At 50.8% G+C, this 12,358-nt stretch overlaps 1 protein-coding gene across 4 annotated transcripts in view; it reads left to right on the top strand.

Moving 5' to 3' along the window:
• CHRDL2 (chordin like 2) overlaps window positions 1–6,380 on the top strand; it is a 33,606-nt gene extending 27,226 nt beyond the window's left edge. Inside the window, exons 10-13 of one of the 4 annotated variants that reach the window (XM_007173733.2) lie at window positions 119–173; window positions 3,668–3,760; window positions 4,504–4,606; window positions 6,221–6,380. In XM_007173733.2, coding sequence (XP_007173795.2) covers window positions 119–173; window positions 3,668–3,760; window positions 4,504–4,594 — 239 coding nt within the window. In that variant the 3' untranslated portion in view covers window positions 4,595–4,606; window positions 6,221–6,380. Of the gene's footprint in view, window positions 1–118; window positions 174–3,667; window positions 3,761–4,503; window positions 4,667–6,220 lie in introns of those variants that run through there. The other 3 variants (XM_007173736.2, XM_057553138.1, XM_007173735.2) reach the window with 3 other exon arrangements.
• Window positions 6,381–12,358: the final 5,978 nt, after the last annotated feature.

The raw sequence follows: 12,358 nt of genomic DNA, 5'->3' as shown, positions 1-12,358 counted from the left end.
ATGATAATAACAACCAATGTGTGAAGCACTTTGGAGTTTACAAAGTGCTTTCACGTTCATTATCTCATTTGATCCTCAACGATCCTGAGAGTTAGGTATTATTATCCCCATTTTACAGATGAGGAAACTGAGGCTCAGAGAGGTGAAGTACCTGGCCCAAGGCCACACAGCCAGTAAGTGGAGGACGGGAGCTAGAGCCCAGGTCTTGTGACGTCAGATGCGGCTCTTTCCCTGCTCTACTCTGCCCCCTGTCGTAGGAGGAATGGACGAAGAAAGCGGAGCTGTTCAGCCTGGAGAAGAGAAGACTCAGGGGGACAGGACCGCTGGCTTCATGGCTCTGAAGGACTGCCCCAGGCAGAGGGAGCAGTTGTGTTCTCAGTGACCACAAGGGTCAGAACAACAAGCAGGGGCTTTGGAATCAGACAGACCTGGGTTTGAATCCCGGCTCTGCCATTTCTTAGCTGTGTGGCCTTGGGCAATCACTTGACCTCTCTGGGCCTCAGATTTCTCTTCTGTTAATGGGGGAGAAGGGGTTTTGGAGGATTAAATGAAAGAATATAGGTACCACCCCTGACCTATAGTAAGTGCTAAAAATGTCAGCCTCCTTCTTATCCTGCCTCATCAGTTGGTTAGAATTGCAGAGAGGCAGGTTTCAGTTAATGAGAGGAAGCACCTTCTCAACCATAAAGCCTTCCTGCAGTGGAAGGGAGGAAGCAAGTTCCATTCACGCAAGTGTGCAAGCAAGGGCTGGGTGAGGATTTGGCCACTGGCTGAGGAGTAAGTTCAATAACCTTCATGATTGTTTTGAGCCTTGAGATTCCATCTTTCCCTGGACAGGTGGGGCTGCATGTTTATGCTGGGCCTCCTCCCACCCCTCTGTGACCAAAGAGAGTAACAGGCCCAGGCTCTGTCCTCAGGACCTCATGGCTCTGTGCCCTGGGTGCAGGAAGAGCTCCCTGGGAGCTAAGCTGGTCAGGGAAGGCTTTGTGGAGGATGGGCCTGAGCTGGACAGGATTTAGAAAGGCAAGAGGGGCACACTACAGGCAGGCCGACAGTGACAGCCTCAAACTCTGGTGCCAGAGCCCATGTTTACATGCCTGGTGCTCTGTGATTGGTATTTAGCAGGTACTATATATAATGTGCTTCAATTCACCCACATATAAGAAAGCTGAAGGGTATGTATTAATGCCCCATTTTGCAGATAAGAAAACTGAGTCTGAGAGGTAAAATGACTTGCTCAAAACCACACAGTTTAAACAGTAAAGCAAAGATTCAAACCCAGGTCTTACTGTCCCCAGTGCCGCCTCCACAAAGGTGACCTTATGCTTTTAGGGAAGGGCCTAAGGAAGGCCCAGGATGGCTGAGAAGGAGGCATGATAGCTCAAGGCAAAATCTCATTACCAGGCAGCCCAGCAAAAAGGAACAAGGTGGGGAGGACTCTTCAACTTCACAATGCCAGGCCCTGCCATCCTGTCACTAGCAAACCTTCCCCCACCCCCGCCCCGCTATCTCCTGAGCCTCTGGGTGCCTGAAATGCCCCATCAGCCTCCCTGTCTGTTACCTCCCTGTCCCAGACTGTGAAAGTCAAAACAAACTCTCCCAAGGTCTGATCGTCAGTAGGAAATCTTTCCTGTTTCCTCACCCAGACAAGTGGAAACAGCAGCCCTTGGGGGCCAGGAGAGGAAGAGGGCAATTGGCCTGGACACAAAGTGAGCAGGTGAATGCTGAAAGCTGGGCTGAGGCCACACCACAGTGGGACCAGCCCCAGGCCCAGAGTCTGAGCAGAGAGTTGGCGCAGGGTTAAAGGGCTTTTTAGAGTCTAGAATTTCAGAGTAGAAGGGACCTCAGGGGTCTCAATTCCTCGCCCCACCCCAGGAAGGAAGTCCCCCTGCAGCCTCCCTGATGGTCTCTAGCCCCTGACTGCACACACCCCCTCCCCACCTCCAGACAGGTCGTTCACTTGCCATTCTGGGCATGGCTCTACCCAGAGAGGGTTCTTCACACTAAGCTAAGCCTGTCCTATCTCTTGGAACTCGCCCACCACTGCCACCTCTGCCCAGGACACACAGAGCCCAGCCACTCTCAGGCCTGGCACGCCCTTCAAAGAGCAAGAGGCACAACCATGACCCTCAGGCAAGCTCTTGATTCCAGACCCAAGGTCTCAGACCTTTCAATCATGCTTTATAGGCAACAGCGTGGGGACCTGCCCTCATCCCCATTACCTCTCCAATTTGTGTTTGGGGGTTTGTGCAGTGGCAGGACTGGAGCACCAGGACCTGTCCCCATCTCATGCTTGTGATGTGGCCTGGGCCTTTGGAGCAAGTCTCTCCCGTATTCTGGTCCTTGGCATCTGGACTGGGGGCCCTGAAGACAGTGCTGGGCATTCCCAGCTTCCTGGGCCTCAGTCCCAGGACCAGTGCTGTCTCTTCCCCTCGGTGGGATCCCACTTGGATTCCCATAAGCAAGGCCAGTTCTTGGTTTTCTTGAGGGCGGTGCTGGCCTAGCAGAGGTCTTGCTGTCACATCTGTTCTTTCTGGCCACAGACCCCGGTGGTAACAGCCGGCACGACATCAGAGCCCGTGTGCTCAGGGCCTCAGGGCCATGTGTGGTGCCTGTGCTCCCCAGGGGATGCAAACATCAGGAGATCCAGCTAATACCTCATTCCCCCTCAGGGCCTGGCCTACACAGGGTACACATATATTTGCTTCTCCATCCATCCATGGATTCATTCATTCATTCATTCAGCATGCCTAATGTGGGCCAGGTGCGGGGAACCCAAGAGGAACACCCTCCCCGAGTTCCCAGTCTGGTAAGGGAGGCAAGAGCAGACACAACGATAGCACATTAGAAATAGGAACGATCACAAACAGAAGCCAAGAGCTGTGGGTAACCCAAGGAGGAAATTATAACTATTTGGGGGAAGAGGGAGAATCGAGGAAGACTTCCCAGGTGAGGCTGGGAGGATGAGTAGGAGTTCACCTGTGGCAATTGGAGAAGGTGTTTCAGCAGAGGGGGAAGCATATGTAAAGGCTTGGCCCCCTCAGGGACCTCAAGTAGCTGATTAGGACTGGAGCACAGGCAAGGCCACTCAGAGGGATGGGGTAAACTGAGCCTTGAGCTGAAAGGGAGACTACAACCCTGACACCTTGGGTAGTGCTTGGGTGTCTGAAGCAAATCACCTATTGATTTTTATCATACGTTCTATGTCCAGAAAAAAGCTTGACCAGGCCCTACAGGCCTGGCAGCTTTTCTTCCTTCTTTCCTCCCTCCCTCCTGCCTTCCCCCTCTCTGCATTGTGGACAGGTGAGTGGTGTGAGAGCAGGAAGGTGACGGTGACAGGAGCAGGGTCACAGAAGGGGAATGACGGGGTAACATGCATATTTTCCAATGACCACAGCCAGGATCATAGATTAGAGGCAGGGTTAAAGGGGTCAGAAGTCTAGTGCAGTGACCCAGGCAAGGCATGATGGGGCCTGAATGGGAAGGGTGACAGTGGGGATGGGAGAACAGATTCAAAATATTTAGGGAATTTAGTCCACAGGATTTGGTGTCTGGTCAGAAAGGGGGAGGGGAGGGAGGTGACGGGGTCTGTCCCAGGTCTAAGTCACCCTGTTTCACTGACCACACACCCTGCCTTTCCTGCTCACGCCCTTGTCTCTGCCCTCAGGAATCTTCCACTTGATTCAGATCAAGAAAGTCAGGAAGCAAGACTTCCAGAAAGAGGCACAGAACTTCCGGTTGCTCACTGGCACCCACAAAGGTGGGACCCTGGGCTGAGGACTGGGGCCTGGGAAGAGAGCCGGGCTAGAAGCTGGGGCCTCCTGGGGAGTTCCAGGCTGCTGGTGCCGGGAGGAGGGCGGCTGTCAGCCACAGACGTCAGTTCCCGGCACAGGAATCCAGTGGGCGTCTGGGCCAGAGATTTCCCAACTCAGACGCTCTCGGGAGCTTGGGAGCGGGAAGGTAAAGCAGAGCCAGCTGGATTTGGTCTTGGGGGTGAGGGAGACAGGGCTGTCAGAGGTGGGGCTCTGAGCCCCTAAATCCTGGTGCTGCTTAGCGTCTCTCCACTGGAGCCTTTCCCACTGAAACCTTCTAACCACGTTCCTTCTGATGCCCTTAAGTTGCTCTACACTCCCCTGAGGAAGATGGACCCAGGTGGGTCTTCAGGTGGGGGAGAGGAAGTCACAGATGGGAGGGTCACCAACAGGAGTCAGGGTACCAGCCCGGCCCACACATGTTGGTTGTTTGAAGGCGGGGTCATGTGTCAGAACCCTTTGGGATTTGGGGTGTGATGGGGTCCCCACCTCCCTCCTCCCTGTGGGCTCCAAACCCAGGCTACACAGTCCTCGTTGTCCTAAGTTTGCCCCACCCCAGTCACCCTGTCTCTGTTGTGCACATGCATGCACACACACACAACACACACACACAACACACACACCCCTGCACATACACATACAGCACACACCCCTAAACACACACGCGACTCTTCCTCTTTTCTCCATGCAGGTCACTGGAACGTCTTCCTAGCCCAGACCCCGGAGCTGAAGGTCACGGCCAGTCCAGACAAAGTGACCAGGACCTTATAGCAAAGACCTGAACAGTTGCAGATGTGAGCTTTATTATTTTTGTTGTTATATATTAATAAATAAGAAGTTGCATTACCCCTCAACCCTGCCTGCTGAGTCCATATCCAGTCTCCACGTGTTCTCACAGTGACTGCAGGCAGCCAGTCACTGTGAGAACTGTGGTTATCCCCATTTCACATGGCTGGAAACTGAGGCAGAAGGGGCAGAGACTGGCCCGTGTCCTCACGGTGAGTTGTTATGAGAGCCAGGGCTAGTTCCCCCAGCCTTCTGATGCAGACCCTTGTCTGCCATCGTGGCCTCTCCCCTGCTCTGTGCTGCTTCTGTGCCCAGCCCCCAACTACGGCGCCTCCTGCTTTTGTGGGCCGTCCCCCTCCCATAGCTCTTTGGCAGTGAGCCTAGGAAGGGGGACTGACTGGAGTTAGCCAGCGGAGGTGGGTGCATGGAGCCTCAAAGTGCTTTCCCAGCAGATATTCCAGGGATCCTTACAATTGTCAGCTACACTTTACAATGAGGACGCTGAGTTTAGGGAGGAGCAGTAATCTGCCTGAAGCCACAGGGCAGGGTGGTAGCAGATTTGGAATTGGATGCCCGGTCTCTTGCTCCAAGCTAGCACTCGTCCCTGTTCCACCGTGACCAATGTTATAAACCCAAATATTCTCACCTCAGAGGATTTCCAAGACTTGGCAGTCAGATTGCCAACCCTGGCACCACGGTCTGGGAAGAAAGCCTAACAGTTACAATTAAAGACAACATCAGTAATTTATCCTGCCCGCGTGTACAATTCCTTGCCATTTCAAAGATGTTTTAATGCCCATGATTCTACTTAAGGTGAACTAGTATAGGAATTACCCCCATTTTAGAGAGGAGAAAACAGAGGTTCAGGATCGGCCACTGTCTTCCCCAAAGCCTCACTGTGATGAGTGGTGAAGCCAGAACCAGAATTCAGACCGACTGACTCCTAGACCTGTGCTCTCATCCCACGGCCATGCCCACTCCCACCCCAAGCCTGATTGGAAGCCGTGGAGAGACAGTGTCAAGTGGCCTTTTGGTTGGATTCTGCCACCGGCAGCCACTTAGAGGGCTCTGCTCCGAGCCCTGGTCTTGTACCTGGGCGTCTGAGGTCTGGGAAGTCGTCTAAGCAGCCTCCCAATGCTGCCCTTACTGAGCAGGGATGGGTATCACCCTCCCCAAACTCCCTCTGCCAGCTCCCAGGGGGCCTGGTTTGAGAGGCTGGGGTTTGAGGAACATGGTTGGAATCTCCCCCTCATCCTCTGAGTCAAAAGACATCCAGCTCCTCCCAGCCTCTGCCTGTCCCTCCTGGAGAAGACTCGTCATTCTGGCCTTGTTTGCGCACCACGTGGGGTTAACTTGGAAGTCCAGGCATGGCTTCTGAGCCTCCTGAGTTTAAAGCATAGGAGCCAGCCATTCACACCATGAACTGGTCATCCTTCAACCTAGCTCAGATGTCTCCTGCTCAGTGGGGCTTTTCCTGCCACGCCACCCCCACCCCTGCTCCTGCACAGGGTCCCCTCCCCTCGGCTGGAGAATGGGGTTGAAGGCAAGGCTCTGTAATCAGACGCATCTCCGGGGCCTCAGGACAGGAATGACTTCCCTGTATACTTTTCCTGGTGTTGCAGGCCAACTGCCTTCCTGGTTTCTCTGATGGACTTATCTGAAGCCTGTGATGTTCACCCCAGATCTTTCCCACCATGGGAGCATGTTCAGCCCGTCAGCACCTCCGGACTTTGGTCCAGACGTTTCTGAGTGTGTCAACATAAGGCTTGCCTTGGGAATCTCTAAGCAGCTCTCCCAGGGCTTTACATCACCCTGCGTTGTCTTCTCCTTCCCTGTATTCATTCATAAAACACTTTCTGATCTACACTGGCCTAGGCCTTGTGCTAGATGACTGACACAGTGTAAGGAACCAATATGGCCCTGCCTGTCCCTAGGGAGCCAGAATCTTGAGCAGGAGATGAGGCCTCACAACACCATGAGTACAAGGGCTGTGACAGCAGGGCTGTGGGGACCACAGCCCCTGCCCAGATGGAGGACACTTCAGCTAGCTCTGAGGGATGAGCAGGAGTTAGAAGAAAAGATGGAGGCAGGGAGAGGCGGGTGGGACAGTGGTACAGAAAGAGACAGCTTCATGGAAGACGAAAAACAGCATCTTACAAGGAGAACCACAAACAGCTCACTGTTGCTGGATAATAAAATGTGAGGCAAAGAGCAGAGGGAGGTGAGGCTGAATGCCCAGCCGAGAAGCTTTGGCATCATCCTGAGGGCAGCAGAGAGCCCTGGAAGGGTTTCAGTGCTTTGGTCAGATTTGTGGTTTAGAAAGCTGGCCTTGCCTGCTGGGTGAAGCACGGTGTGGAGGAGAGAGGCGGAGACCAGGTAGAGGGCTGCTGTGGGATCCGTGGAAGGGATGACAACGCCTGGGCAGGAGAGAGGCGAAGGGGATGGGAGAGAAGGCAGAGCTGAGGAAGAGGGGGGAGTCCGGGTGCAGCTGGTGCCTCACGTGGTGACTGAGGGGAGCACCCAGGAGTTTCAGCTGAGCTGAGTCTCAGGAGAGAACGCCAGCCCTTTGGGTATATTATGGTCTGGAGAGGAGGCTGGGCCAGAGACAAGGATTTGGGAGCTGTTGGCCTGCAGGTGGTAACTAACGCCAGGAGATGGGAGACATTGGCCTGCAGAGTGAAAAGAGAAGGGTCATTAGGACAGAGCCCCGGGGCATCAGCAAAGTAACTGCATGGAGGCGAGAGAGAGGAGAGTGCACGGCTGAGAGTCCAATAGGTGAAACCTGGAAAGGGTCCTCAGCGGGGAAAGGGGGCTTCTGGTGACCGTGGCTGTGGGCAATGTGAGGGGAGCTGGGAAGCAGGAGCAGGTTGTGGAGGGCTGAGGCGGTGTCTGGGAGGTGAGGAAACAGACGAGCCTTTGAAGAACTTGGGTGGTAAAGGAGAGGAGAGAGGCAGGGCAGTGGCTGGCAGTGAACATGAGATGGAAGAAGGGGGTTTTTCAGGCGGGAGAGATTTAAGCAAGTCTTGCTGATGAGGAGACCTCACAGGAGAGGGAAAAGTAGAAGAAATAGGAGTGAGGATGGAGGAAGGGAAGATTTAGGGACAAGTTAAAATCCATTCTTCCTCAGCCACTAACTCGTTGCATAACCCTGGCTGGTCTCCCCATGAGTGTGACGGGGGAGAGGGATGGTCTCCTGGGGCTGTGGTGACCTGGGGCTGGTGGTCTCCTGGGGCTGTCCAGCTCTATCCCTGATGGCGCTGTCTGAGACTGCAGCAGGGAGTCCTGTGGGATCCACTATCTTGGTGGCCAGGCTGGGCTCTGGATGAAGTAGGGACATACCCTCCCACATGCACGGTCAAGTCCGTTGTCTCGTCTAATCCCCGGAACAACCCAATGAGGTGGGGCGTGTTAACCACATTATGGAGATGAGGAAACTAAGGCTCAGGGAGAGGAAGTGACCTAATTAAGATCACACATTAGTAAATGGAAGGCTTGGATTCCAGCTGAGGTCTGGGATTCTGCACCCTGATGGATCCCAGAGCACTGGAGGGGCCAGGTCCTGGGCTGGAGCAGGTGCAGGCTCTGCTCCACTCAACCTTCCCAGGTAGCTTCCTGGCCTCTAAACTTGATCATCCTATTATGAGGCCAAGCCCGGCCTCCAGGTTTCCTGGAGAGGCTCCCTCCTCCTCCTCCTCCTCCTCCTCCAGCAGCTGTGAAGCCACCTCCCCCTGTCCCCCAACAAACCCTGGGCTCTGGGAAATGGCAGTATTTCTGAGAAACAGGACATGGCCTGTGGTTTGGGACTGGCCTGGGGGTGAAGGAAGGCCTGGGGCCCCACCAGGCACAATGGCATCTCTCTCCAGGGCAGGCCCGGCCACCCTCCTTCCCTTCACCCTGGTCCCTGGAAGACACCCACTGCCTGCCTTCTTCACCCACAGGGTCAGTTCGTGGAAGATGAACAGGAAGCGCCTTAGGAGGTTGGCTGAAGTTGGGAGGGGCTGGGGGGGTGTGGGTTTCTGTGCACAGGGGTTATCTCAGACCTTCTATAATGGGAGTTAGGACCTGGATCTCTGGTCCCCAGCTCAAGGCTGTTTGAATGACCACATGACTCCTAATGTCTCTCCCCACCTTCATCCATCCCTGGCACAAAACAGAGCCCACATAACTTGCCCAAAGTCAAACAGCAATGAAGAGTTGGAGCTGTGACTGGAACCTGCAGGGTCTGGCCCCAAAGTCTGCCCTCTCCCTCTGCCCCATGATGTCCGGGATGAGGATGAGATCTGTCTTCTCGCCAGGTCCCCTGCCACCAGCCTCTCCTCTCCACGCTTTCCCCTTCCTAGCAAGTCTTGCCTATCAAACCAGAATGATCTTTTAAAAATACAAATCTTACCCTGTCTCCCCTCCATTAAGCCCCTCCTTCAATGGCTTCCCTCTGCCCTCAGAATAGCACTGCAACTTCCTCTCCTGGCCCTTCAGGATCTGACTCCTGCTGCCTCTTCAGCCCTAATTCCCCCACTTTTTCTCCCAGCTGCATTCCAGGGTCCGGTTTGCTGCCCCACCTGATCAAGTTGGGATGGGTGTGGGCTCTAGGAACACCTGGATCACAGGATCCGACACCATCAGGATGTTCTCTCTCTGTTGCTCCCTGCCTATCAGCAATTTCTTTCCAACCAGCTCTTTCAAGAAGCAGATATACCGTGCACTGCTCAGCATCCTGATAGCTCTCAATTAGATAAGATACAAAGGTTCTTCCCTTCCAATTCCAACAGAGAGATTCTCGGGGAGAACTTGGATTGGTCCATCTTGGGTGATCAGGAAGGAGGTATTAGAATCATATGATTGGACTGGGGGAGCAGTCCCCCAAATAAGGGGGTGGACAGCACACACGGTCACAAAAGGAATCCCTGTTCCCAGGCTGCCACTGCTACACCTTCAGACCATTTCTTAAGCCAGTGTCCTCTCTTCCACACCTTAAACATGCTGTTCCCACTTTCTAGAATGCTTTTCCCTATTTTCTGCCTATAGTGGTCCAGCTTAGACTTTAAGCCCTCCTCAGAATAGCCCTCCCTGGTTCCCTCTGCTGCCCCAGTATTGCACACTCTTCTGTAATTGAATTCATCCTTTTGTACTGCAGTGATCTGTTCCTGAGCCTTTCTCCCACTGGTCAGTAAGCTTCTTGAGCCAGAGACCATATGGTGGTTATCTTTGTATTCCCAGCCCCTAGCATGGCCTTACTAATACGTACTTATTGAAGAAGGAAAGGAGAGAAGGAAGGGAAATAATGACGATGAAGACAATGGTGGTACAACGTGGTTGACTGCTGACCTATAGTAGGTGCTCAATAAATGCTGAGCCCTCGAATAATCGCCACTACCATTTTCACCACCATCACCACCAGTGCCACCACCATTACTGCCACCTCTACCACCAGGACTACCCCTCTCATTTGCAGGGCCCAGCCAGGAATACAAATAGAGCCTATTTATCATATCCTAAATATTTAAAAGCTATAAATCAAACTAACAAACCATTAAATAAATATGTTCTATCTTCCTACCTTGACAAACATATTCTCTTAATGACCTGGAAGGCCAAGTTCAAATTTTAAAATTTCTGACTTCTCTGAATTCTTTGCCAGAGCATGGAAGCACAGGAAGACCAACCCCCTGGCTTCTAGCTCCTGGCCCAACTCTCTTCTCATTCCAGCTCTGTCCTGAACTATGAGGAGCCTCATACACACATAGACTAGGTGGAGATACCCTAGTCTACATGTCTTTGGTGGTTTTAAAACATGTCTAGAAATGTTTTTATACTCCTCTCATTGAGAGGTGTGGCCCATGTGCCCTCCCCTTAAGTCTGGGTGGGCTGTGACTCATTTGTAACCCAATAGATTATGCTGGGTGACTTCCAAGGCTAGGCCAGAAAAGGCAACGTAGCTGCGTCTCTGTTTACTAAGATACTTGCTCCAAATAAGAAATCCAAGTGCTCTGAGGCCGCCATACTGTGAGGAAGCCCAGAGCACATGGGGAGCCTATACATGGATGCTCCAGTCAACAGCCACAACTGGCCTCCCAGCCAACTACCAGCATCAACCATCAGATATACAGATAAAGATCCCTCCAGATGATTCTAGCCCCCAGTTACTGAGTCTCCCCAGCTGATGCCCCAGACATTATGGAGCAGAGACACACCATTCCCATTGTGCCCTGTCTAAGTTCCTGACTCACAGAATTCATAAGCATTAAAAAATAGTTATTTTACAAATAATTCTTTTGTATTGAAACACGAAATACCCCAAATAGCCAAAACAAGTTTGAGAAAGAAGAACAAAGTTAGAGGTATCATGCTTCCTAATTTCAGACTACACTATAAAGCTACAGTAATCAAAACAGTATGGTACTGGCACAAAAACAGACACATAGATCAACGGAACAGAATAGCCCCAAAATGAACCCACACTTATATGGGCAATTAACCTACAACAAAGGAGGCAAGAATATACAATGGGGAAAAGACATCAGCTGGGAAAGCTGGACAGCTACATGCAAAAGAATCAAACAGGACTACTTTTTCACACCATATGCAAAAATAAACTAAAAATGGATTAAAGACTTAAGTGTAAGACCTAAAATCATAAAACTCCTAGAAAACATAGGCAGTACGCTCTATGACATTGGTCTTAGCAGTATTTTTTGGATATGTCTCCTCAGGCAAGGAAAACAAAAGCAAAAATAAACATATGGGACTACGTCAAACTAAAAAGCTTTGGCACAGCAAAGGAATTTATCAACAAAATGAAATGGCAGCATAAGTGAATGGAAGAAGATATTTGCAAATGATACATCTGATAAGGGGTTAATATCCAAAATATACAAAGAACTCATACAACTCAACATCAAAAAAAGAAACAACCCAATTAAAAAATGGGCAGAGGATCTGAATAGTCATCTTTTCCAAAGAAGATATACATATGGCCAGCAGACACATGAAAAGATGCTCAGCATCACTAATCATGAGGGAAATGCAAATCAAGACCAGAATAAGATATCACCTCACAACTGTCAGAATGGCTATTATCAAAAAGACAACAAACAATAAGTGTTGGCAAGGATGTGGAGAAAATGAACCCTTGTGCACTGTTGGTGGGATTGTAAATTGGTGCAGTCACTATGCAAAACATTATGGCGTTTCCTCAAAAAATTAAAACTAGACCTACCATATGAACCACCAATTCCACTTCTAGGTATTATATTTATCCAAAGAAACAAAAATACTAATTTAAAAAGATATATGTACACCAATGCAGCATTATTTATAATAGCCAAGATATAGAAGCAGCCTAAGTGTCCATCAACATATGAATGGATAAAGATGTGATATATATAGATAGATAGATAGATAGGAATATTTCTCAGCCATGAAAAAGAATGAAATCTTGCCATTTCTGACAACATGAATGGACTTAGAAGGTATTATGCTAAGTGAAATAAGTCAGAGAAAGATAAATACCACATGATCTCATTTATATGCGGATTCTAAAAAAACAAACAAAACAAAAACAGACTCATAGATACAGGGACCAAATGGGTGGTTGCCAGATGGGAGGGAAGTGGGTGGTGGGCAAAACAGGTTTAGAGGATTAAGAGGTACAAACCTCTAGTTATACAATAAATGATATTTATTTATTATGTAATATACAGCATAAGGAATGCAGTCCAAATATTGTAATAATTTTATATGAGGACAGACGGTTACTAGAC

Source organism: Balaenoptera acutorostrata, chromosome 9 (genome assembly GCF_949987535.1).
Source record: "Balaenoptera acutorostrata chromosome 9, mBalAcu1.1, whole genome shotgun sequence".
Lineage (NCBI taxonomy): Eukaryota > Metazoa > Chordata > Mammalia > Artiodactyla > Balaenopteridae > Balaenoptera > Balaenoptera acutorostrata.
Note: the sequence above shows the minus strand (reverse complement) of the source record. Positions and strands in the feature narration are given on the sequence as shown.